Genomic DNA, 26,853 nt, shown 5'->3' with positions numbered 1-26,853 from the left:
GGACAGTTAATGCACGGCAGGCTAGCGTGCAGTAGATTCATACACCGGTTTGAAGCAAACTAAATGTTCATGTAGACAAACCTGAGTTGTATTTGCTATGAGAACCATAGTTTAGGATTTCATGTCTCTTGCATTTAAAAAAATCTCAACCTTTAACTTAAATTTGCGTAATTCAAGAAACAAATCTACACATGTAGGTTTTTATTTCATTAGTTCTTATTCAGGTAAATATGCATGTGAACATGCAACAGTTTTTGCTGTTGAATGTTCTCATGCTGTGTCTGATCCAGAGTGGATTGTGCCCCGCAGAGCATGCGAACTCTGAAACTCTGGTTTAGAACTGGTTGTGAAGAACAAAACCATATTCAGTTAAAACTCTTGGGGGAATTTTAAGTAGGCCTTGGTCAAATTCAGTTTCACCTAAACGTGCCTAGTCTTGTGGGGGAAAAGCTATTGGATCTTTAATGAACATGAGTGGATACAATCTGTTTTATACATATCATCTGAAAGATGACCACTTCAACAGCACACATTAGCACCATGGTGGGAGGTGGTCAGTCTTGAATCAGAAGTGGCACCACACTTGGCAGCGTATTCAGGTATTTGCTCCGAGCGTAATTAAGTCCTGTTCACCTTGTTGCTGCCAAGAGTGTAACAGTAATTTGTCTTCACTGATAAATGTTCCAATCCTTTAAAGAAATGTGTGCTTCATTTGGATTTAATATGTATGATTACTCAGCGTTCCCATCAGATAACTTACATGTATGAGTAAATTGAAACCGTTTTTTCCATCTTGGTTTAGAAGTAAATATTCATTTCTAAATCAGGTAATACAGTAGTGGGTACCATTACAGGAGTCTAGGTCATAGCATTTTGGCTTTTCAAGTGTACAATATTTGAAAAGGATACTGTTAGGTAAACTCTTCACTATTTTTTGTCTAGTTTCCATTATTGGGAATACTAAGATAGCGTTCATTGTAAAGATTCTCATGCTGATTGTTTTGTAGTTTAAGAAAACTAATTATTTCTTAATATATGCCTATAAATTACATTGGTGCCAAATTCTTAACTGTTACTAATATATTTTATGCTGTTTTGGCTGTGGTCACTGTTTGCTTTTCATCATTGATAGTAAAATAGTTAGGTGAACTTTGCTTTATACCATAGGTAAATTCTCTGGGTTTAGGTTTAAATTTCTAAAACCACATCTCGCCAAAAGTCTGAAGCTGAATCTACGCTAGAGAATTCTAAAAAGTTTGCAGCGTGGGCTGGTAGATCTTAGACTTCCCACATTTTGTTGGGAGCTGAACTCTGGGCATCGACTGGTACAGAAAAACCCAATTATTAATATAATTTGAGGACTTTTTTTTTAATGCCAGTAAAATTAAGGATAAGAGATAATTTGCCTAAAAGTAAATACTTTTCATAAACTCAGTTTAGTCAATTTCATTTATTTTTTTCTCATGCACTAGTACAATGTTGAGTTACAAACACAGCGGAGGAATATTTCAATTCAAGTGGAATGTTTAATTTGGAATTCTTTTGAAAGAAATGTCAGAGAAACATTTCTGTTGACATTGGGTTTTGTACTTCCTTTCTTTACAAAACCTACCATTTGGACTTAGAGGAACACAATAAATTTTATGTAAGTCTTCAGTTAACATGCACATGATATGCAGAAGGCATAATGTGAATTTCTTCCTATCTCGTTGTTTCTGTGCCTCTTGAAAGCAGAAGTTTACACTTATTCAGTGTTAAGTTTATAATAGTGCATTGTGCAGTAGCTGTCAGTATTTTCTAATGGCACTTCTGTTTTCTTTGTGCAAGTCAATGTCTGAATGCCTAAATTTCTTGCATACTGAATTGTGTAACAAACATTTTCTGAGAACTCTAGTAATTTCTTTTGATTAGTTGTTGACATGGTTCTTGTATTTCTGTCACTTCACACTTCTTCACTTTGTTCTCTTTGCAGATATACAGATGTTATTGATGTTGTACAGGCACTGGAGACTCACCCTGACCCTGATGTGAAGTCCTCTTTCATCATAGGAACAATTTCTACTTGCGTAGAACCACTTAGCTGCTATATGGAACATAGGTACATTTTAAAATCTGAATTGTTTTGTGTATTGTTTGGGTATATATAGTTGGGTCTGGTCTATCATCTTGTGAGACTGATGCGACCATATTCTGCTGTGTTGCTTGTGCACAGCTGTGCTGGCTTATCGTGTTGTAACTTCACGAAATGTTCTCGTTTTGAGTTTATATCATTTTAACAGAGCTTTTAAATGCAGCTTGACTTATACCTTTAATGTGGGATTGTCATCCACTAGAAAAGCAAAACCTTTTGAGAACAAAATTTAACTTGGGGAAAAAAAACTAATGTTGGCATCTGTGGATTATTTCGGAACAAACAAAAAGAGAAACAGATTATAGTTGTTGATCTTTACAAAGCACACAAATCATTGCAGTGATTCTTCAGTGAAACTTCCTTATCCTTCATATTGCCAGATAATAAAAGCTTTTTTATTTCAGTTTGGGGACCTGATTAAGAAAACAAAAAGTAATAATTAAAGTCAGCTATCAAATGAAGACACTACACATTCAAGATGTGAATTTTATTGGTTCTCGGTTTCAAATTTTACAGAATATAGTGACAAAAGATGGGAGAGGAAATTCTGGAAGTGTTAGTTGCACTTCTTAGATTATTTTTTTAAAATTGGCACGCAGCCAACCAACTAATACTTTAAATAGCAAAATACACTTCATAAACTGTTCCCATGTGCCCAGCCCAAACTGTAGAGATGACAAAATCTTGATACGTTGTTAAAATGCTTTTCAAGGGATGTAGAACAGAGCTGATTTTAAGACTTTGTGGTCCTAGATATAAACACTACACACCATTTTTACAGCTATTTATGATCTCAATAAGCAGATGGGTGGATTCAAACACATGAATTCTGTCTTTGAGTAAATACCAAGTGCCTCCACCATAATCTTTCAATTTGACGTAGATAATGTTAACCACAAATGAAGGTTATTACTATAAATATTTCATTAGGAGTATGATGAAAGAATTGCAGGTTATCTCCTGAAGTCAAGTAGCTGTTGATGGCAAAGACATAGCCCATGTAGTGTCTATTTCTGTCTCACTTTGAAGCTTCCTTCTGTAAGAGCTTGCAAAAGTACATAATCTGGCAGACCTAAAATGGCTTTATGCTGCAATCAGTCTTTCTGAGTTATGGAAGTTTTGAGGGTTCCAGAAGAGTAGATTGTGTCTTGCTGTCCGATTTGAACCTTTTATATTTACAAAAAGAACCTCTGTTCTCCAAAGTTTAATTACTGTAGGTATCCAATTAATTCAGGTTCTAGGACCAAGTCATCTACAGTGCCTGATAATGGAGGGCTTTCTTTTGTTCCAGAATATTACCCCTTTACTTGAGCTCCTTACAGGTTTGATAAAGTTGATAAATGGTGTCACTGCTGTGATTGTTGATTTAATGCCAGAAGTATATATGGTACTGTTGCAAAGGGTAAAATAGACCAAATATGAATTCTGCCCTAAAAAGCGTGTGTGCTCTAAAGGTACAACCCAGAAGTACAACAATAACTCATGTTTAACACTGTACCTTTTCAAAGTATATACCAATCTTTTACTAATTAACTCTGTGTAATACCAGATAGACCAAACAGACTGAAAATAGTCCCTGAAACAAGAAAGCTTCATAAAATAGATTTGTTTTCCAAAAGTGCTTAGAGGCAGGGAGAGCACTTAGTAAACATGACTTGGAAGGCTATTCCAAGCCAGGGGATAGCATAGAAGAAGGCTTGAAGTTGGGACAGGGTGGTGATGCTATGTTAAGTCTAATGGTAGGCATTGTTCAAACGATTGGGAGTCTTCAAACTTGACCCAAGGATTATGCTTGTGTTAGGGCTCCATTTAGATTATGGATTAGATGTTTGGTACCCAGGCTCAATCAGTTTATTAATGAAAGATAAATCAGTGCTATACAGAGAAGGTTAATACTTCATTCAATCCTGGGAGCAGGTTTGCAACTGACACTTGCTGTTCCAAAGTGATTATAAAAATGACCTGCTTTTATATATTAGCTATTTACCACAAACAGCAGTACATAATTATTACAGGCCTTTCTTATCTGACCTGGTTTCTTCCTCCTGTTTTTCAGGATATAGACACCTACCCCAATTACTTCTAGCACCTTACCTTATCTAGTTAAAGACACCTGTATTCATTAATCCAATTACCCTAGCACATTTTTTGTATTTGGCATCACTTCTGAAAGGTTCTGCATATGAAACAAGGGTTACATGTGGTTCAGTTGCTAATAAGCTTTCACAGTGAAGCTTCTGGGAAATGAAAAGCATGCTGGAATTTGGTTCATAGTTAGTATAAATGCAAAGAATAGAAGCCTCCTAGAAATAGATAGTATTGGGTAACTGTTGGTAGAGAGCATTCGTGCGTACCGTGATTTTTAACATTAAGATTTCTTCTTTTGTTTTCCAGATTCCTTTTTCCTAAATTCCTGGATCAGTGTTCACAAGGTAAATAACTTTGTTTCTTTGGAAAATGATGCAGAACAAAACCTGTCAATACCCAGGCTTTAAACATTGCATAGACCAGTGATTTCTGACTTTTTCAGCCTGAGGGCCAAACATGTATTTTGCAAAACAGTCAAGAGGCCAGTATCAATACTTTGAGGTACAGTCTTTGTCCTGCATAGCTGCCTTCGATGCCTCTCTCTCCCCACCAGATAGTTTGGGAGGGACGAATGGCTGGAGTATAAGGCGTTTCAACTATCTGCAGATGGAGTGTGGTCCCTGGGGGCTGTTGTCAGCTGGCACAATGTAGAGCAGCTGCCTGGCTCCTGTAACCTGGGCTCTGACAGAGAATCAGCAAGCTAAAACTAACTGTTAGTTCTTGATTTCTACTAATGTCCTCCTCTCCTGGACCTCAGCGTAGGGAACGGGGGGAGTCCTTTTCTGGGCACCCCTTAGCCTCAGGCAAGTCAGCCATGCTCTCGTAGCCTGGTGCAACTTAGAGCTGGTCTCTTTTTTCCTCCTTTGTGATGCAGCAGGTAGGGGGCAGTGGGGAAGCAGATCAGAGCTCATGTGAGCAGTGAAATGGAAGGTGTCTTCCCACTTTCTTTCTTCCTTCCCACCCTGAGCCCCTGTTCCCCCCTTTTCCCCAACTTCCTGTTGCAAACAGGAATGATTCAGATGCTTCGGTTTAAAAGTCCATGAGCCATGCTCTGCTTTAAGTTCCCTCTAAGCTGCGCGGCTGCTCAGGTGCCTATTAAGCCCTGCACAGGGGTTAGGGCTGGGGCGGGGAGAGATGCCTCTCCCTGCTACCCCAGCACGGACCTGCCACTGCCTGGGGAGATTTCAGAGTAGCAGCCGTGTTAGTCTGTATCCGCAAAAAGAACAGGAGTACTTGTGGCACCTTAGTTACTTGTGGCACTGTTAGTCTCTAAGGTGCCACAAGTACTCCTGTTCTTTTTGCCTGGGGAGAGGTGCCCCTCCCTTAGCCAGGGCCGGGCCCACTGAAGCTGTCACGGCCGGGTAGAGGCCCCTCTCATTTGGCCAGGCCCAGGCCCGCCAGAGTTGCTGAGGCCGGGGAGAGGCGCCTCTCCCCTGGACCCAAGCTGCTGGAGGGAGTCATTTCTCCCCACTGCAGCCCCGGGGCAACCTGTACCCCAAACCCCTCATTCCCAGAGCCCACCCTGCACCCCAACCCTCTGCCCCAGCCCTGAGCCTCTTCCCACACCCTAAACCCCTCATCCCCAGCCCACCCTAGATCCCGCACCCCAGCCAGAGCCCTCACTCACCCACACCCCAGCCCTAAGCCCCCTCCCACACTACAAACCCCTCGGCCCCACCCCTCACCACATTAAATTTATGTGCACCAATATCAAAGTGATGTCACACATCATCTCCATATTGGTGCACATAACAAAATTCATTCTGCACGTGGATGTAAAAAATTAGAAGGAACACTGCTCAAGGATCACCTTTTTTATTCCTAATCAAAGGGCTTGTCTTGCTACCGGGGTAAGTCAACCTAAGGTACGCTCCTCCGGCTATGGGAATGACATAGCTTGAGTCAATGTAGCTTAGGTTGATTTGCTCCGGTGTCTTCACTGCGCTGTGTCAACGGGAGATGCTGTCCAGTCAACTTACCTCAATCTTCTCAGGGCGCTGGAGTACCAGGATCAACTGGAGAGCGCTCTGCCGTCGATTTAGTGGGTCTTCACTCGACTCACTAAATCGACACCCGCTGCATTGATTGCAGCAGTGTCAATCTCCTTGCTAACACCCTTGAGAGCCACAGGTTAGGCACTGCTACTCTTGACATCACAGAAAAATCTATAATAATTTTCAGTCAATGTCCTTTTGCACTGGACTCAAAGAACTGAGTAAAAATGTGTACAATATGAATATTGACTTATGAAAGACATCTGCATAAAGGTAAGTATTGAAATTTCATTAAAACCTACAACAGTTACTACTTTTTCTTACTGCTGAAAGAGCTTGTGAAAGTAGATTGTTGTCCAGTAGCTGTAGCTAAGTAAGAAATACTCTGCTTTAATATAGTATTAGCATTTGGTTCTACTCTGAAACGTGATTAACAATGGCACCACGTTCAGAAGATCTGTTTTGTGGCTGTGTTCCGTCACATCTGCTTGCTTTGAAACAAAAACACGTGTTTACTATTTTCTCTGGTCACAATGGGAAGTCAGAACAGCTGTGGGTATGACCTGGGTTCTGTCCCTTCTAATGCCTCATCAAGCAAATTGTTATTTAAGTTCCAAATGGGAGATTTTTTTTACCAGCCTGCAAATTCAACCTGAGATCTGAAAGTTCATCTCTGTTCTTGCAGATCATCAATGGTAGGAAAGATTCTGCAGCCCGTTTTCTGCCTTCAGTTACGCCTGTGCAGTTTCATTGTAGTCACTGTATTAAACATCCTTCTTTCTGGCCTTGACATATGTAGTCTGCCCTATTCATATCCATTCAGAATGCTGCTGCAAAGGTCATTGCCCCAGTCTGTTGCTTTGACCATGTCACCCCTCTTTTTGCATCCCTTCACTGGCCCCCTTCTCAGTTGCATCAAACACAAGCTGCTTGTCTTCACTTAAAAGGTCCTTTACGGTCAACTTATCTTTCCCCTACTTCTCTCAGTTGCTGTTGAGTTGTGGACACTGATCAGCCCATGATGCCAGCCTCCACTGCCTACTTGTTTAAATTCTCAAATAAGTACCTTCATGCTTTCTCCCATGCTGCCTCTCCTGCTTGAGGCACTCTCTGTAAACATCTGCCAAGCTACTTCATTATTCACTTTCAAATCCCTCCCCAAAGCTTTCCTTTGCTATGATACCTACAAAAACTTGACAGTGGTTAAGCTGCTGGTGTGCTGTGACCATTGCCTATCATCAGTATTGTCTCACTGTTTCCTTGCATTCCTCAATCTGTCTGTATCAATCTGTCACTTGCTTTTCAGCTCGTTGGGGCAGAGACTGTTTTTGTTCTGTGTTTGTACAGTCCCTTGTTCAGTGAGGTCATGATCCATGACTTGGGCTCCTAGGGCTACATTAATACAAATAATAACTGGGGACAAACAGTTGTTCTTGTAGCTGTCTTGATTTAGAGTTCTGTTATGCCTGTCTCATAATAGAATATAGCATCCTTCCCAAGTATGTTAGCTCTTCAGTGCTTAGAAATAGTAGTAAAAACATTATTTTAATCGCAAAAGTATACCAAAGTGACTTGGAACACTCAAAGGAAGCAAATCTAAGTAAGAATAGGGTGATGACCAGTGTGGAAAGTATTATGATGCCATTATATATATATATATGTGTGTGTGTGTGGTTTTTTTTTTTTTTTTTTTTTTCTTCATCTGGAATACAATGTTCAGTGCTGAATTGCAGAATTAAAGGGAATACAGAGAGGAGCAACAAGAATTAAGGACATAGGGAAAATTGTGGTACAAAGATTGAGAAGATTGGGATTGTATAATTTAGAGATGAGATGAATAGGAAGGGCTATGGTCGAAGTATATAAAATAATGATACTGAGACGCTAGAGTGAGAACTTCTATTATCATTGTTTGTTAGCATAAGAACAAAGACACTTAATTAACTTAAGTGGAAAATTCATAATTGATAAAAAAAAATCCATATGGTACATAATTAGACTGCAGAACTCAGTGGTCTTAACATCATGTGGCAATAAGTCAGCAAGATTCAAGGAGGGATTGAACATTATGGATAATGAGAATATCCAGAGTTGTTGTTTATAAAAAATATTAAAAGTGGGGGGGAAGTTGGAGGAATACAAACCTCATGCTTCAAGCCATTCTATCAGGAGTAAAGAGAAGACTTCCCTGGTGGTAATTACCCAACATCTGCTTGCTGCAGGGTTTCTTGCACCTTCCTCAGAAGTATCTGCTTGAACGGTCATTGTCTGAGACAATGTACTGAACTAGATGGACCAGAGGTTTAATCCAATATGGCAAAGCCTATGTTCTGAAGAAGTTCCCATTTTCACATTATTATTTTTCGGAGAAAAACTACACTTTTTAAAATAAGTAAATCTGAACACTAAATATAATCAGGGCTAATTTTTGACTGAGGCATTGTTCTGTTTTCTCTAGGATTTTGCGTGTCTCTGGTGTCCCACATTGTTGTTTTTTCCTCCTCTGTATTGACCATATTTGGCTAATCTTTCATGAAAACTCCGGTTTTAGGCATCAGTTGGCACAATAGCTTGCTGTATTAACCTTTATTATTAGATGTACAGTTCTTTTCCATAGTCTAATCTTTGTACTTGGTGGATGTCTGTTGGTATTACAAAATCATAATATTTAACATGATTGACACTGTCACAGGAATTGAGTAACAGGTCTGGTCAGAGGTGGATTGGCAGAACTGTGATGGGAAATTTACCCAGCACCTGACAATACTATGTAGATCTTTAAACAGTTCTATTTCAGTTCCTTCCTTGCATAAACTTTTAAAAATTTCCCAAATTCTCTGACATAAGAGCAGCCAATACTGGGTTAGACTAATGGTCCATCTAGCCCAGTATCCTGTCTTCTGACAGTAGCCAATGCCTGGTGCCCCAGAGGGAATGAACAGAACAGGCAATCATGGAGTGATCCATCCCCTGTTGTCCATTCTCAGCTTCTGGCAGTCAGAGACTAGGGGCACGCAGAGCATGGGATTGCATCCCTGATCATCTTGGCTAGTAGCCATTAATGTTCCAAACACTGTAATTTATTTTTGTTGCCCTTCTCTGTACCTTTTCCAATTCTAATATATTTTTTGAGATAGAGTGACCAGAACTACATGCAGTATTCATGGTGTGAATGTACCCTGATTTATTTAGTGGCATTATGATATTTTCCATCTTATCTATCACTTTCTTACTGGTTCATAACATTATTAGCTTTCTTGACGATCTTTGCACAATTGAGTGGATGGTTTCAGAGAACTATCCACAGTGACTCCAAGATCTTTCTTGAGTGGTAACAGCTAATTTAGAGTCTATCATTTTGTATGTATAGTTAGGATTATTTTTTCCAGTGTGTTACTTTGCATCTATCAACATTGAAATTAATCTGCTGTTTTGTGAGGTCCCTTTGTAATTCTTCACCGTCACCTTCAGCCTTAACTCTATTGAGTATTTTTTGTATCCTCTGCAAACTTTGCCACCTCACTGTTCACCCCTTTTTTCCAGATCATTTATGAATATGTTGAACTCACTGGTCCTAGTATGGATCCCTGGGGGACACCACTATTTACCTCTCTCCATTCTGAAAACTGACCATTTATTCCTACCCTCTGTTTCCTGTCTTTTAACCAGTTAATGATCCATGAGAAGGATCTTTCCTCTTCTATGACTTCTTCCTTAGCTTCAAAGCCTTTGTTGAGGGACCTTGTCAAAGGCTTTCTGAAAGTGAAAGTACACTATATCCACTGGATCACCCTTGTCTTCATGCTTGTTGACCCCCTCAATGAATTCTAATGGATTGGTGGGGCATAATTTCCGTTTATAAAAGCCATGTTGACTCTTCCCCCCAACAAATTGTGTTCATCTCTGTGTCTGATAATTCTGATCTTTACTATACTATAGTTTCAACCAGTTTGCCTGGTACTGAAGTTAGGCTTACTGGCCTGTAATTGCCAGGATTGCCTCTAGAGCCTTTTTAAAAAATTGGTGTTACATTAGCTATCCTCCAATTGTCTGGTACAGAAGGTGATTTAAGTGATAGGTTATATACCACAATTAGTATTTTTGCAATTTCATATTTGAGTTCCTTCAGAACTCCTGGGTAAATAGCATCTGGTCCTGGTGACATTTTACTGCTTAATTTATCAATTTGTTCCAAAACCATCTCTGACACCTCAGTCAGGGACAGTTCCTCAGATTTGTCACCTAAAAAGAATGGTTCAGGTATGGGAATCTCTCACATCCTGTGCAGTGAAAACCGATGCAAATAATTGATTTAGTTTCTTCACAATGGCCATATTTTCCCAGAGTGCAGGCTTCCTACTTCTGATGTACTTTAAATTCTTTTGCTTGTTAGTTTTTGAGTCTTTCGCTAGCCTTCTTCCATTGTTTCCAAATTGTTCTCTGCAACTGTTCAGTCTAGGTAATCTCTCTTCTGCATGGAAAAGGAATGCTCCAGCAGGGGTCGGTAACCTTTCAGCAGTGGTGTGCCGAGTCTTCATTTATTCACTCTAATTTAAGGTTTCGCGTGCCAGAAATACATTTTAACATTTTTAGAAGGTCTCTTTCTATAAGTCTATAATATATAACTAAACTATGGTTGTATGTAAAGTAAATAAAGTGACCAGGACCTGGGCAGTGTGAGTGCCACTGAAAATTAGCTTGCGTGCCGCCTACGGCACACATGCCATAGGTTGCCTACCCCTGCTCCAGAGTATCTTCTAACATCCTAGATATCAATTTTGTTTAAAGTTGCCATCTTTTTACTGAGGACCAAAAGGAATCATTATCACTGTGAAGCCTAGGTTTGTGAGTTTCCCCTGCTGTTTCTGAACTTCATTATCTACTGCACTATTCCCAGGCTGTGCACATTCCTGATAACCTCATCAGTTAGGCTGGTGTGTAAATAACGGGAATAAACAAACAAAAGCCCTTTTGGAAACACAGATTTTAGAAACAGAAGAGGGAGGGGAAGGGGTGATTCAAATATTAAAAGGTCAAAATCGTTAAGGAGTGAAATTCTATATTTAAGCATCTCCTAGTTTTCATTTAACATACATCCCCCTCTCCCCCCCCCCCCCCCATGTCCCCATCCCCATTTCACCTCCTCCCTAGCTTTGTCTCCTTCATCTCAACTTTGTGGTCTGCCAGTTTAATATAGGGTCTAATTTTGCAAATACTTCCATGGGTAAAGATACTGGTATATGGGCCTGCATGATTAGACCCTTAATTTGTAAGCTCCACAGAGTGGAAACAATTGTCTGTAGCTCCCTAGGTCTGCGTGGGACTCTACAGACAAATGCAAGATGGTCACTGCCATAAAAATAATTCTAAATAGGCAAATGCGGGAGTGGAGTGGAGGAGAAGGAATATGAGGAGACTTCTTTTCTCATTTTCTTTATTAAAGCATAGTGTATTTGCTTCCTGTTTCTGGTTTGGCTGATACCATTTTAACCATTGTCTCCTTTCCTATTTCTTTTTAATTTTTTGTTTTTAATCCTTGCCTATTTTCTCATTCTTTTCAATCCTGATGGTAGTTTTGTCTGTAATGCTGGTTTGAGGTGCACACCTATTGTGTTGTCTCTTACACACAATAGTAAGTTAAATATATGGTTGATTTGTTTTCAATCAAAATTATGAACTAGCAATGTAAAGCAGCAATATGCAAGTTATCCATTTGGTGGCGCCAATGAAATGGGGAAATTTTTTAAAAAGAAAATATCCAACATGTGCCATTACAAACAAACCTGTAGTTGTTGTTGGGCCTACTTCTTACCTTTTGGGTCACTTGTGTGATCCACATAATAACTTGTAGGTGTATCTCTCAGTTTGTTTGAAGTTCTCTGTGCTTGCTGTTCTATCCTTTAGCCTCTCAATCCCAATTTTTATTATCTGACAATGTAGATGCTTCTCAAATTAGTCTAAGAACCTCTTAAGACAAAGATATTAGAAGGTCCAATTCTGACCTTTATAATACCTCCCACCATAAGTATTTCTATCTTAAATGGTTTGCTCTTGCAAGTATCTTCTGTTTTGTCTCATGTTAATGTCCATGGCACAGGGGAAATACCTGAAATTGTTTATAAATTGGACTCGGGACATGAGGGAATTTTCAAGTTCAGTACTGCAGCCTGGGAGTTACTAGGGATCTTACACCCTGTGCTCCGCCATCCCTTGGTTGAGGTATTACACGGAAGTTCCTTAAGTTGTAATTCCTCTTCAGTGTAATTCTGCTCAGAAATTAATGGTTCCTGTGGTACTTTAAGAAAAGAGAAGGGTGATGACACCAATATGCCAGCCAACATTCTTTCCCTTAATAAAATTGGTTCTGGTGCCCAAGGCTTATTGGCGATAGAAGCTAGGATGTTATTTCCGATTCCCTTCAGAAGGCATTTGGAACAGCAGCAGCTAGTTCCAATTTAACTTCTAATTTGTCTCCATGCTGTACTTGTTCACCAGGTGTAAAATGGCATCTTCTGTATTCAAATCCAGGAAGGTTCCTGTAAATGAAAATAGTAACTGTTGTTTAGCCCTAGGTCTGGGAGAACAGATAGCCTCATGATTTTAAAGGGTGAATTTCTCTTTATGGCAGCACCAGCTGAAGTCTGTTACTTTTCTCCAAGATTAGACTCAAGGAAGTTAGGTGTCCCACTAGTATTTTTCCAGCTGTTATCCTCATTTATGGCATCTTGTGGAACCGTCATGGAGTGGAATGCAAACTTGGTGTCTAAAAGAACCATTTTGAAAATAGAAAGGAAAAATATTTTCTATTTTTGTTTCTAAAAGTGACAATTGTCTGACTGTCTGAAGTCTCAGCTCTAAAATGGTATGGACGAATGTGTGTATTGAGCTTGCCATGAGGCTTAAATGTTCATTTTTCTTTAAGTTCAATTTTATTAAATTGGCTTTTTCCTTCCCTTTTATTTCTTTTAAATTGGTTCTTGCGCTAACTGATCAAACTTGGCTTCTGTTCAATGATACCACCTGATCTTTAAAAATCTGAAGGAATCCTGCCATCTGTTGCCAGAGGAAGTGTCGTATTTAGAAAAAGCTACCCCTGCAACTGTAGAGCGCTGCACCAGACCAGTAATTTCAGTGTTTTAAGAGTTGCTGAGTTACAGGAGTCCAAAGATTCAGATTCCTACCCCTACATCATCCTCCCCCCCCCTACTAACCCCCCCACCACCACCACCCGCGCCACCCACCCACCCACACAGGTTGTCTGAGGCCCTAGGTAGTCTGGCAGTAAAGTTTCTTAGTAATTTAAATATTTTAAAACATACCTAGGAGTTCCACTGTAATGGGGTTTTGAAAGGAGCAAGTGGGCTAATTCCACTAGATAAATCCTTGTCCACGTGAACTCTAGACTACAGAAGAAGCTACATTTGTATACACAGGCAGCATATGATAAAGTGAACTCTTTTCTTCTTCTTTTGTATTATCGTAGTGCCTAGGAGCCCTTTTTATTGATTAGGGCCCTCTGGTGTTAGGTGCTGCACAGACATTGCAGTCTCTGCTTCAAGAAGTGTGGACAAGCAATAACAGATGGATACTGACAGACGGGAGAATACAAGGAAACAATGAGATAATATTGGTCAGCATGATAAGCTGCTGGGTCTTAAGACACCAGCAGCTTAATCACTGTCAAGTTTACATTTACAGTGAAAATGAAGATTTAGGGACCTGAGGATCCCTTTATTTCTCCTACTTTAATCTCCTGATTCTGAAAATGTTGCAGTATCAGTATTGCATCTGAAGATGATGATTTACTGCAGAGGTCATCAGCACCTTTTCTGAAAGGGATGCAGATGTGACTCAACTGACAGAAATGCAAAGGGATAGGACAGGTGTCAAATCCTGTTCTTCCCTCACCCAAAGATAGCGTAGACCACTGGCTCTCAACCTTTCCAGACAACTATACCACTTTCTGGAGTCTGATTTGTCTTGAGTAATCCCAAGTGACACCACTTAAAAACTACTTGCTTACAAAATCAGACAGAAAAATACAAGCATCACAGCACACTATTACTGAAAAATTGCTTGCTTACTTATTTTTACCCTATAATTGTAAAATAAATCAATTGAAATATAAATATTGTATATACATTTCAGTGTATAGTATACAGAGCAGTATAAATAAGTCATTGTCAGTACAAACTAAAATTTCATACAGGCTTCGCTAGTGCTTTTTATGTAGCATGTTGTAAAAGTAGGCAGATATCTAGATGAGTTGTTGTACCCCCTAGAAAACCTCTGTGTACCCCCAGGGGTCTGTGTACCCCTGGTTGAGAACTACTGGCGTAGACTAGCACTGTCACTGGTACAGCGGGATGATAGATGTCTTTGAAATTTCTCATGGAAGTAAGCCTTTCCTTTGCTGCATCAAAAGTAGTAATGATTCTGTGTCTTCATAGCACTTCACAAGATTGAACCTCAGAGCTTCATTGTGAGGGCGGTAAATATCCCCATTTTACAGATGGGGAAGCCGAGTTAGAGTGGCACAGTAAGTTGCTCAGGGCCATACAGTCAGTGAGAGAACTGAGATGAGAACTCCACAGTTCCAAGTCCGAATGAGGAGAATACGATACCTTTCACAGAGTAACGTTCTTTAAGTGATTGGTTTTGAAACCCTCCATTTTATGTAGTGTAGGAGACTGTAACAATATCTCTGGACATTGATGCTGAACACTGGTTATGTATCACTTTCTCTCTTGTCCCTCCAAAGCTCTTTCCACTAAAGACCACCCCTGCAAAGGGGTGAATATTTTAAGGTGGTGATTTTTTTTTTAACCGCTTGTAAGACCGGTGAGGAATATTGGCACTCGGTGTGTTTTGAGACTGGTATAACAAAGTATGAGCAGCATGATGCCGGCAGTAGCTTTGTTATGACTTAATTGCTGTTATTCAGTTATTGGTTGGCTTCTCTAAGGTGGAAATATCTACCAGTGGTTACTCTCCATTTAAGAACAGAGGTTTTTCTCCTCTAACCTTCTCTCCTTTTTGACTATCGAACAACTGTATTCTGGTCGGACTGTACACTAAATATTCACAAACAAATGCTTGCTTATGTGCATAACTTTACACAGGTAAGTAAAGTTAAGCGCATACTGAAGTGTTTCTGGGATGGGAGCCCAAATTGGCGTCATCTTATTTCCTAAATACGCTATTCCTTCTTTCTACCTGCAACCTGTTATGTCTTGTCTTTCGGGTTGTAAGATTGTTGGAGTTCAGGGACCTATTTTCTATATATTTGTATAATGCCTGACACAACTGACAACTCTTCCCCCTTCACCGACCCCCCCCCTCCTTGGCCCCTAGAAGATACTGCAATATAAATGTTTCATAATTCAGAATAAGTAAATCTGTCGATTGTTCCGCATAACTTGCTCAAAATGCTATCAGTTTTAGATTTTCTCATTTTTAATAAGCTTTCCTTATGGGGGTGAGATGCAAACAAATACAAATTACGGTCGATAAACTGAGTAGTCAGTTGCTTGACCGTACTTTGATTCGTTATGAAATATATTCAAGAGGTGAAATAACCAGCCAGTCAGGTTTATTGCTCTAAGCCAATAATAATATTGCATAGGGAAAAGGTTCTATCTAGGATACCAGTCTCCAGGAAACTCTCATGCAGCGACCTTACATTCACTTTATACAGATGGAGTGCTCCCAAAGTTGTATGTTTCACCTGGTGTTATTTTAATGATTTTTTTTTTAACAGGTTACACAACTCTTTACGTGTCACTAAATTCCATCCCATTAGTTTGTCCCAGTTCCCTAACTAGTTGTTCAGTTCCTTCTTTATCTTTGTTTTGGATATTAGCATTCAGGTACTGATCTGTGAAGGTACTTCACTAGTTTGTACTAAGACATAGAACACATTTATCTTGATTTTGACCAGTTTCCAATCTGCTTAGGCCAGATATTTACTTCAGTAAATTAAGTGTTAGCATAAAGTGAACGGGATTATGGTATAGGCAAGTTTAGGCTGTATCACTGTTAATATATTTGTGCTTGTTGTTATTGGTGCTTAATGCAGGGGTGGGCAAACTTTTTGGCCCGAGGGCCACATCTGGGTATGGAAATTGCGTGGCAGGCCACGAATGCTCATGAAATTGGGGGTTGGGATGCAGGAGGGGCTGGGGGTGCAGGCTCTGGGGTGGGGTTGGGGATGAGGGGTTGGGGGTGCAGGAGGATGCTCTGGGCTGGGACCAAGGGGTTCGGAGGGTGGGAGGGGGATCAGGGTAGGGGCAGGTATCGGGGTGCGGGAGGGGGTCAGGGGTGCAGGCTCCAGGTGGCACTTAGCTCAAGCAAAGCAGCTCCCAGAAGCAGCGGCATCTCCCTTCTCCGGCTCCTACACGGAGGCACAGCCAGGCGGCTTGGGGCGCTGCCCCATCTGCAGGTGCCCTCCCTGCAGCTCCCATTGGCCATGGTTCCCAGCCAATGGGAGCTGCGGAGCCCCTTGGCTGACCCTATGCATAGGAGCCAGAGGGGGGACATACCACAGCTTCCGGGAGCTGCGCGGAGCCACAGCACATGCGGAGTGGGGCAAGCCCCTGGCTGGAGTGCCAGAGCGGAGCAAGCCTCGGACCCCGCTCCCCAGTAAGAGCTCGAGGGCTGGATTAAAACGTCTGAAGGGGCTCCCGGGCCATAGTTTGCCTACCCATGGATTAATGCATTCTTACATAAATACACTGCTCCGTGTGTGTGTGTGTGTGTGTGTGTGTGTATGCATATATACAGATATATATGTATATATACATGCTAGCCAGCATATACTGATCAACAGTTACGACCTGGAAAAGTGTGTTTGCTATACCGCTTAACCAGCATAGGTTTGTTATTGTTCTCCATCATTGTAGACATTATTTGAGTGAACTATTCCCCAATTTCCTCATGCAGGACTGGTGAGCAATGTGGTCTTCACAAGTCATACTACAGAGCAGAGACACCCACTCCTTGTACAACTTCAGAGCCTCATACGAGCAGCAAATCCTGCTGTTTCATTTATCTTGGCAGAAAATGGCCTTGTAACTAGGTAATACTAGCTTCCAGTTCTTTATGATTTTCAAGTTGCTGTTCTAAAAATGGGAAACTCTCTTACAAGAAAAGCTGATCCTCTTTGACTTTCACCTACGAACAGAAAGTGGACTTAATATGTAAACCAGAAAAATGCTTATTTTTCTTAGTCATGACTTCCCTGATAACAGGATACCTCATCTGTTCTTAGAATTTTGACATTTTAAGAATGTCATCTACACTTCAACCAGATGTTCTGATACAGCATGATACACTAAGGATTTAAGTGTCAAAGGAATACATTAAATGGCCATAAGCTAGAAATAGTACAGTATGATTTAGGAAAAGTTAAGGTTTAAAATGGATGCATCTTTTCATTTGCAGAGTAATTTTCATGTTAGGTTTTTCTTTATACAGCAGTGCAAGTAAAATTCTCTTTCTACAGATTATAGATTTATATTAATATTTGTTCCGTTAGAGCTCAATTGTGCAACCTCTACGCACATTGAGTAGCATGGATGAGTAAATCCACTCAACTTTAATGGGACCAAACTCAATGAGTAAGTCCTACTCAACAATAAAAGTTGAATTGAGGATCCTATAAAGTTCTTATAAGGGCTTTTTTGCTGTGTTATATATTTTATTTAGTATATTTACTTGTATTCTAGTTGCAAATAGAAAATTAGTTGAGTAGAGAACTCCTGGGTTTTTTTTGGTTTGTTTTTACAAAAACTTTTAACGTCTGGAAAATTGAGAATATTTTAATGTACCATGAATAGTAAACATATAATTATTTTACAGCAATCTGACTAGCACATCTTAATTTATGTAAATAGTTGACAGATAAATGACCATTGTTACTATGTTCTGTAAATTAAAAATCTCAACCTTTTATCTTTTTAATAGGAATGAGGATATTGAGCTAATTCTCTCTGAAAGCAGTTTTTCAAATCCTCAGATGATGAGAGCTCGCTATTTAATGTATCCTGGCTGGCAAGTATCTTAACTGAGAAATAATAAAAAAAGCATTTTTTAATTAACATGAAGGATTTTAAAAGCCCTACTAGCTTATATTTTCAAGACAGTTCATACATGTGGACCAATCACTTTGTAAATGTCTTTTTTAAGAGCTTGTGAGTAGTCTTTTTTAGATCCACTAGTGCCATCTTTTTCCTACTTAGGATCCTCTTCTGTTGCCTTTTAAATGGGTGGCAAAATTGCTATTAATTTCCATGAGAGCAAGAGCTAGCCCTGTGAGAATAAGAGGAGTTAGGGCAGTACTGACTTGAAGTAAATTCAGTCTGACAGCTGTTCAGCCTAAATGAAATGATCTAGTGGTATTGTTTCAGTTACTAGCAGACAGTTATCCCCAGTAGAATATCCGCATTCTTGATTGGCAGCCTCGGCGGAGGCCGAGGACAGAAAATTCATGGAAACAGAACTCCATTCTAACACCTAGTGATATCTTCTACAGTTCGGGCTTGCAACACATTGCTGGGGATGGTATGTTGTTGCTGCCGTCTGTGCTGTATCAGTGTGGCAAATAGAGGATTTCATTCTCCAGAACTGCCAAACTGGCACCAATCCCAATTCCTGACCAATTCAGCTTTCTAGTTACATTTAGAGCATTAGAGGCATAGTGTGCAGCATTTCAACCAACATACCCTGTCAGTCCAGAACAGCTTCTATGCTTCTTGTTTAGAATTAATTACACCTTGACTCCAAACTGGGTTTGAGAGAGGCTTCTTAAGTAAACCAGCATGGAGTTAGGTAAGGGCAAGCCTTTTTGTAGATCACATATCACTCCAAAGGGAAGAGGATTGGGTGGAGAAGAAACTGTTTCAAACCTCTTGATGCTGACATTCTCTCTTAATGTAGTGCACAGGGGAAAAAAGTGCTAACAGCAGGAGCTTCATTGAAGTGGTTCCTGATATCAATCATGATACAAAATTACAGATATAATTCTTACCTTGTTTACAGTTTGTATTTCTCTTCTTACATGCAATGAATTTAGTTTTTCTCTTCATGAAAGCTCCTCTGTTAAAATAACTAATTCTTCATTTTTAGAAACCTGTTAGATAAAAAGCAGGTAAAGCATGATAATAGACATTTACAGGAACTTTGATTGCTCACATGAAGATTGGGGAAACGAAATCAAAAATATCTTTGGCAGATAAAGTTGATTTCCCTTTTTCCCTTTTTTTTTTTTTTTGTTAAAAAGGTATGATGGTAAGTTTGGAGCTGGTTCCGTCTTCCCACCAATGGTTCAGATCTGTGTGTGGTTTAGCCGTCCTCTGGAAAAAACACGATTTGTGACCAAATGTAAAGGTAAAAATGTTTTTTGGTGACTTTAAGATTTAAAATATTGTGGGTGTTTAGTTAGTGTAGGGAGACCCTGTGCTATGCTAATCATGAATAATATGAATTTTTATTTAGAATGTAATTCCTCCTCTTTAAAGTACTTCCATATGCTATGTATTTTGACTGTCTATTCTGGAAACTTTAAAGAGACTCATGACCTTGTTTAAATAAGTGTAATCTTTTAATATTAAATCTAACATTTAGTGCGTTTGAGGGTAATTATCCCATAGACTTCGATACTTAGAAGCTTTTTCTAAGTTGAAATAAACACTTTTCTGTTTTCTTGCATTAAAGGATAGCTACCTTGTGACTATATATAATCATTCTTTGCAATGATTACAAAATCAGACTGCTGCTAGAGTGAATGTGTGCTGTTAGAGCAGAAATGTCTGTCACTTTAAAAATTGTTTTTCTGAGAATCTTCTTTCTCTCCGCACTAAGAATCAATTATGTGGGAGGGATACTTTTTTATTATAGTACCCTTCGAGCATATATCCTTTTCTCCCCATAGGGAAGAGAAGTTACGAATAGCGTGGGCTTCAAGGGACATAGGATAGCAGATAGTATGAAGTGGGTTATTTAGAGATTGGGACTCTAACCTTCTACTGCTAGCCAAGGTGAACTATGCTGAATGAACTGCAACAGGGAAGAGAAAAATAAGTTGAATAACCTGTTTTTGTTTTTATTTCATACAGCAATTAAGTCATCAATTAAGTCAAGTCCTTTTTCTGGAAACATATACCACATTTTGGGCAAAGTTAAGTTTTCAGGTAACTGTAGTGTACTTCGTATGCATGGTCTTGAGATTACACTACTTGTTTTCACCTACTCCGAGGATACTAAAATATATCATTTGTAGTTGTTTGGTTCGTAAAGGAACCATACACATCTATGCAGATATGCTACCTGTTAAAATAATTGAGATAAGTCAGCTATATCAGCCCACTATATAAAGAAAATATCTTCTCTTTTTGGTAGATTCTGATAAGATGATAGAAGTCTGTCATAACACATCATCTAATTCATTAAGCCTTGTGCCTGTTCAGGAGGGGCCTACTCCTCCTGATTCAAGAAATGATAACCGAGATCGCAGCGGTCAGCAAGAGTGCTTCCTTGTGTTCATTGGCTGCTCTCTTAAGGAAGAGGATATAAAAGACTGGCTCAGACAAACTGCAAAGCAGGTTTGTGGACACACAACTGTTGGGATTTTTTTCTGTATTGCCTGGTTTAAAAATCCAAAGAGAAATTTGAGTGTTTTAATATTCTTATTGTTAAAGTAGACTGGAAACTGATTAACTATGTCCTGCATAGCGCACACATGAGTCTACTATTAGAAATGATCTTTTCAACAAGATGGCTGAAAAGGCTTACCGGTGCCACCTGTAATTCGAACTTTATTTTTAAAACATGTCGCAGCATATTCACGGTGAGAACTCTTTCCTGCAGAATACTCCATAGCAAATTGAGTCTGCGAGTATGTCCCAAGAAGACTTGGACTGAGACATGGTTGTCCTTCATATGGGTGGGGTCCAGAGTCGCTTAAGCTCAGACAGACAATTCAGTGTGTGGAATCTGCACTTGGGTGTAATGATAATGAGCAGCAGTGACCACTATAGTTAGTGTATAACTGTTTCCATTCCTCCCTCCTGTTCTCGATTGCTCAAATTTTGATCTTTTGGGCTTACACTTTCCAGGCTTGGTCTGTGCTTGACAGTGAAGATTTAAAAAAAAAAAAAAAAGTTTTGAGACAAAACTGTTCAGCTATTTTTCATCATGAGACAATTTTTTTGGTGGAAGGGGATGTGTTCTCTTCCCCTTTTTAAAACAGTTTGCAAACTGCTGTGGAAAGAAAGTGTAAATATAGCATGGAAATAACCTGTGTTCAGGTGAAACCTGGTTTTGATTTACACTGCCTTGAAAATCATATGTTCAGGTTTTTTTTGCTGCGTTTGTAAAGTGGGCTGTTAAGTAAGTCCAAAATGTGTATATGTGTGTGGCTAACATAGCACATGGTGAAGAGTAAAGGGTTGGGGGATGCACTTTGTAAGATGGACATGGGGGCCTTGTTTCTGAGGGTACGTCTTCACTACTCACCGGATCGGCGGGTAGTAATCGATCTATCAGGGATCGATGTATCGCGTCTCGTCTAGACGCGATTAATCGATCCCCGAACGCGCTCCCGGTCGACTCTGGAACTCCACTAGAGCGAGAGGCGGAAGCAGAGTTGACGGGGTAGCCGCTGCTGTCGATCCCGCGCCGTGAGGACCCGAGGAAAATCGATCTAAGATACATCGACTTCAGCTACACTGTTCTCGTAGCTGAAGTTGCCTATCTTAGATTGATTCCACCCCCCCTCCCCCCAGTGTAGAATAGCTGAGATATTATAGGGAATGCAATCAGTGCTCCTGTAGGCTTTTTAGATGCTGTGACCAGTCTGAGCTCCTGAGGAGTATGGGAAAAGATGTTGTTACGGTGCTTTCCAATCAAATAGTTCCAAAGTACTGGCGAGTGACTCTCTCTTTGAATTCTTTTTTTAAAGAAAACTCCATGCAAAAACTGAGAATATTAAGTTTGCACAGTACAGCACTTGAACCAGGAACTATTAAAATTATGATTGCACACATTGCATTAACTCTAGCTCCTTGTCCATACACATTTTGGTACAATCTTTAATTAGATGGTCCTGATTTCTCTGATGCAAAAAAAAAAATGTAATGTAACTATAAATTTGCATGTGTAGCGTCTTGGAATGCAGCGTAGGCTGAGAAGTTGACTCTGCTCCTTCTGTTCCTCCAGCCTGGGGCGTGGTTTCTTTTTAAGTGGGAAATGTACGTGCTGTATGTACACAAATGTTATTTCTAAATCATGCTGCTGCTTACATGCCAACGGCATTTGTCCGTTCTGAGACGGAGTTCATGGAAGATTGGACATTTTAAAAATAAGCAAATTTCTCCAAGGATGAAAAACTCAGCTGTGATTGAGCTGAATTTAATCAGACCTTGAAAATAAAAGCATAATCTTTGGACTGAGAACAAATATGAGAGATTTTATTTAACTCCACCAGTAACGCTCTAAAAAATGTACAAACCTCTGTAAATGGGATTTATAATGAAAGTGCCTTCTCATCCCCTACAACATCAAAAGTAGAGACTGATTCAGGGGTTTTAAATAATTTAGTATTTTAGTTTCTGCATATTGCCTAAAGAATTGAGGTATAGGCCTCTTTATTAAGTCTAAAAACTTGATTGCTCTGCCTCTTATGTGATTTTTTGTGTTTTTTACAATAGCTTATTTAACTAGTTTAGTTAAAATACCTTCAGAATTTTTGTTCTATTCTGTTAACTAAACCACATTTATATAAGATTCTTGAGTTTTTTACACTTGTATTTGTAAAAATTGAATCTAGAGTGCCTTAAGTAAACAAGGCAATTCAATAACCGTGTCCACTTATTAGCATTCATATACTTTTTTTTAAAAATACCTTGTGTTAGGATTAACCACAATTATCTGTGATTACATATTGCTGCCTTTCTCATATTTGTTGTAGTTGTACTTTTCTGGTTGCTTGCTTTTTTGTGGGGGGGTTTTTTTTTTTTTGGTACCTTAATTATAACATAATGTGATGTTGCCATGAGCATTAAAAGCATTATTGGTATCTGAATCTATGTATAGAAACCTCAGAGGAAAGCCCTGAAAACCAGAGGAATGCTGACTCTGCAGGAGATCAAAAACATTCATGTAAGTACAAGCCATTAGCATCAAGGCTTCGTTTTGACCCTCACTTCCTTAAGTACCCATGTATATGATAGAAGACTATAGCAAGAACTGTGTTCTAAGTTTCTGACTTGATGCATGCAAAATTATTTTTCCTGATGCTGTTAAGCTTCCAGGTAAGTGGTGGGAGTGGTGTGTAATTGCATTAGTTTCCAAATAACCCAATTCCATAATCGTTTTGGAAGTGGGAGCATGGGGCTATCACATCATAGCAATAATCACATTTTCAGAATAATGATGGATGTATTTCCATTAATTCTTGGTAGCTATATAGATACATACTGTTTGCTCATCTCTGCTGTCCTCTGCATGTGAGAGGCAAAAATAAACTCATTTAAGATAGTTCTTCCTGTGGACACTCTATTAGAGTGCCCTTGCAGCTGCTACTGTTAAGCTGTGCTTTGCTGGTCTTTCTGCTGGTACAGCCTGTTTTTAGACAAACCAGGAGTATTTACAAGTTACTCTGTGGCTTCCTGTTGGAATAGAAGGTGATTAAACACTAAAACCTCCTGTATGAAATGTGGAGTTTGTCAGGGAAGCATCTGGCCATGTCACAGTACTGGAAAAAGATCCTTATAATCATAAGCACTTAGTGCCTCAATCTTAGATGTTTGCCCTTTAGTATATGTCTTGAAGTGGTAATGCATCTGGAATAGAACCATATATCTCTAGTCAATAAAAAGCGGGAGAGAAAATGGATTTAAGGATCTGATATGGGAAACTAATAGTACTTGTATTTACATGACAAGCTATTCAGCATTTTTGAGCCTATACTCTTCTTGCGTTTTAATGCAAGTTTATTTTGATTATCTGTCCTCACAACAAATATATGGATAGTTACAGGAGATCTTTGTGGAGAGTCAGTTTGGGAAATGGCACAGGGTGCAAAGCTGTTAAAGGGACAGCCTAATGATTACGTGCAACTTATTTCAAAATATATCAATTTTAAATTGAATTAAACAAATGTTTGATAAAAGCTTCATGTTACCGAGGTCTATAGATGTTTCAAAATTAGTTTGAAATGCAGTGAAGTCTATGCAACAGGTTGCCTTAGGAAACCTGTCATAAGAGACCATCCAAAAGCAACCCCAAAACTACCTTTATTATAAGGTCACCTCCATGAAGCAACCTGTTTCTTAGTTCTTTAAATAGTTAAGACATATTTTAATGTATTTTTAAAGCATTCTCTATTCTGCAAATAAGGACAATTACAATACATTATACTACCATGACTCAGTGACTCCACTCCTCACCCCACTTTTGTTGCTTAAGGAATTAGTGCTCATGTCACCATTCTCTTAAATGGAATGAAGACTGATGTACAGAGTGCACAGAGTATTTATAGTTGCTTGTGCAATGAGCGTTCCCTCATTTCCTAGGCAATCGTGGAAATACAGTCCGAGATGTTCAGATATTATGGGGACAGGAGTGATGTAAGCATCTTGGCTGTTAGATCTAGATTCTCAATTAATAAAAGATTAGAGGGTAATGTAATTGATGCAAATCAACATGGGTTTATGGAAAATAGGTTCTGTCTAACTTGATCTCTTGTTTGAGATTACACGTTTGATTGAGAGATCATAGTGTTGACATAATATACTGAGACTTCTGTAAGGCTTTGACAGACATGACATTTCAATTAAAAACCTAGAATGACCTAGAACTAACATGGCATATATTAAATGGATTAAAAGCTGGCTAACTGTCAGGTCTCAATGTAATTGTAAATGGGGAAAAGTGATCCAGGAGATATGGTTCCAGGGAGGAGCCGCAGGGATCAGTTCTTGGCTCTATTTTATTAGTGATGTGGAAGAAAACATGGGCATCATTGATAAAGTTTGCAGATGATACAGATTTGGGGTAGTGGTAAATAATGAAGAAGATAGGTAACTGATACGGAGCTATCTGGATTGCTTGGTAAACTGGGCACAAGCAAACAATATGCATTTTAATATGGCTAAATGTAAATATATACATCAAGGAACAAAGAATGTAGGCCACACAATGGGGGACTCTACACTGGGAAACAGTAACTCAGAAAAAGATGTAGGGGTCATAGTGGATAATCAGCTGAACATGTGCTCCCAATGTGATGTCCAAAAGAGCTGATGTGATGCTGGGATATATAAATAGGGGAATCTCAAGTGGGAGTAAAGAGGTTATTTTATCTCTGTATTTGGCACTGGTACAACTGTGTTTGGTGTTTGCAGTTTTGGTGTCCACAATACAGAAGGTTGTAGATAATTTGGAGAGGGTTCAAAGAAGAGCCACGAGAATGATTCAAGGATTAAAAAATGTTTTATAGTGATAGATGCAAAGAGCTCAATCTATTTAGCTTAACAAAGAGACTGTTATGGGTGACTTCAGTACAATCTATAAGTATCTACATGGGGAACAAATTTAAGAGGGTCTTGAATCTAGCAGAGAAACACATACATTGATCCAATGGCTGGAAGATTTACCAAGGCTCATGATGGATTCTCCATCACTGACAATTTTTAAATCGATTGGATGTTTTTCTAAGATATGTGCACTAGGATTAATTTGGGGGAAGTTTTGTGGCCTGTTATACACAAGGTCAGACTAGACGATCACAGTGGTCCCTTCTGGCCTTGGAAACTATTAATCTATTCTAGATTGAGATGAAGGGCCAGTCCGTGTCTCTTGAGTGGTTTGTCTGGAGACACAAGAAGATAGCCCTGTATCAGATAACATTAACGGCTTGTTCAGACTAGGATAAAAGGCATATTTTAAAATTATATTAGCTAAAATAGGGCAGGGCTAACTTGCCCTTTCCAAACTAGTGTTGCATTGTTTAGGCTAACAAGTTTTAAGAGTATACCATTTATCCTAGTCTAGAGATGCTCTTAGGGTCTTCTTTTACAACCAAGAGGATAATAAATGTTTTGGTTTTTCTCAATTTTCCTAGTAGAAAATTAAATTACAAGGTAACAGCTAAAGATACTGCAATCACGTTAGTATTTAAGCCTGTTTTGCAAGTGTCTACCTCATTTAAACAAAAGGTCAAGCACTTTTGTACTGGGTTGGTAAGTTTCTGAAAAGAGGCATCCTCCTTCTGTTTAACTGCATAGATTTACATACCCATGTTTTAGACTGCCTACATGTCTAATGATACAGTATTTGCCTTTGAATGCAGATGAAGCGCCACTTGGATCCACTTCCAGCTGGTTACTTTTACAATGGAACTCAGTTTGTGAATTTCTTTGGGGACAAGATGGATTACCATCCACGTATCCTTTAATATGTATTTAAATTCATGAGAATTTTTGTAGAAAGTATGGTGCGGATGTAGACAAAGCTGACATGTGGAATATTGAGGCAGAGCATTATCCTTAAAAGAGCCAACTGACTAGCTGGTGATCACGCATAGTGAAAGATTTTGATGTTTTAAATCAGCAGATGACCATTTGCCGTATCAGGCGTTAA

The 26,853-nt window shown here is 39.3% G+C and overlaps 1 protein-coding gene across 3 annotated transcripts in view; it reads left to right on the top strand.

Annotated features, from left to right (window-relative positions):
* Positions 1-26,853, top strand: part of DNAAF9 (dynein axonemal assembly factor 9) — a 132,609-nt gene that overhangs the window by 99,833 nt on the left and 5,923 nt on the right. For all 3 annotated transcript variants that reach the window (XM_065597288.1, XM_042855612.2, XM_042855613.2), the window contains 9 exons: positions 1,973-2,098; positions 4,526-4,563; positions 17,155-17,290; positions 18,178-18,264; positions 19,493-19,599; positions 20,328-20,402; positions 20,611-20,813; positions 23,305-23,370; positions 26,564-26,657. In XM_065597288.1, coding sequence (XP_065453360.1) covers positions 1,973-2,098; positions 4,526-4,563; positions 17,155-17,290; positions 18,178-18,264; positions 19,493-19,599; positions 20,328-20,402; positions 20,611-20,813; positions 23,305-23,370; positions 26,564-26,657 — 932 coding nt within the window. The remainder of the gene's footprint in view (positions 1-1,972; positions 2,099-4,525; positions 4,564-17,154; positions 17,291-18,177; positions 18,265-19,492; positions 19,600-20,327; positions 20,403-20,610; positions 20,814-23,304; positions 23,371-26,563; positions 26,658-26,853) is intronic.

Source organism: Chrysemys picta, chromosome 5 (assembly GCF_011386835.1).
Source record: "Chrysemys picta bellii isolate R12L10 chromosome 5, ASM1138683v2, whole genome shotgun sequence".
Taxonomy (NCBI): domain Eukaryota; kingdom Metazoa; phylum Chordata; order Testudines; family Emydidae; genus Chrysemys; species Chrysemys picta.
The sequence above is the reverse complement of the archived record's forward strand: the minus strand, read 5'-3'. Positions and strand labels throughout refer to the sequence as shown.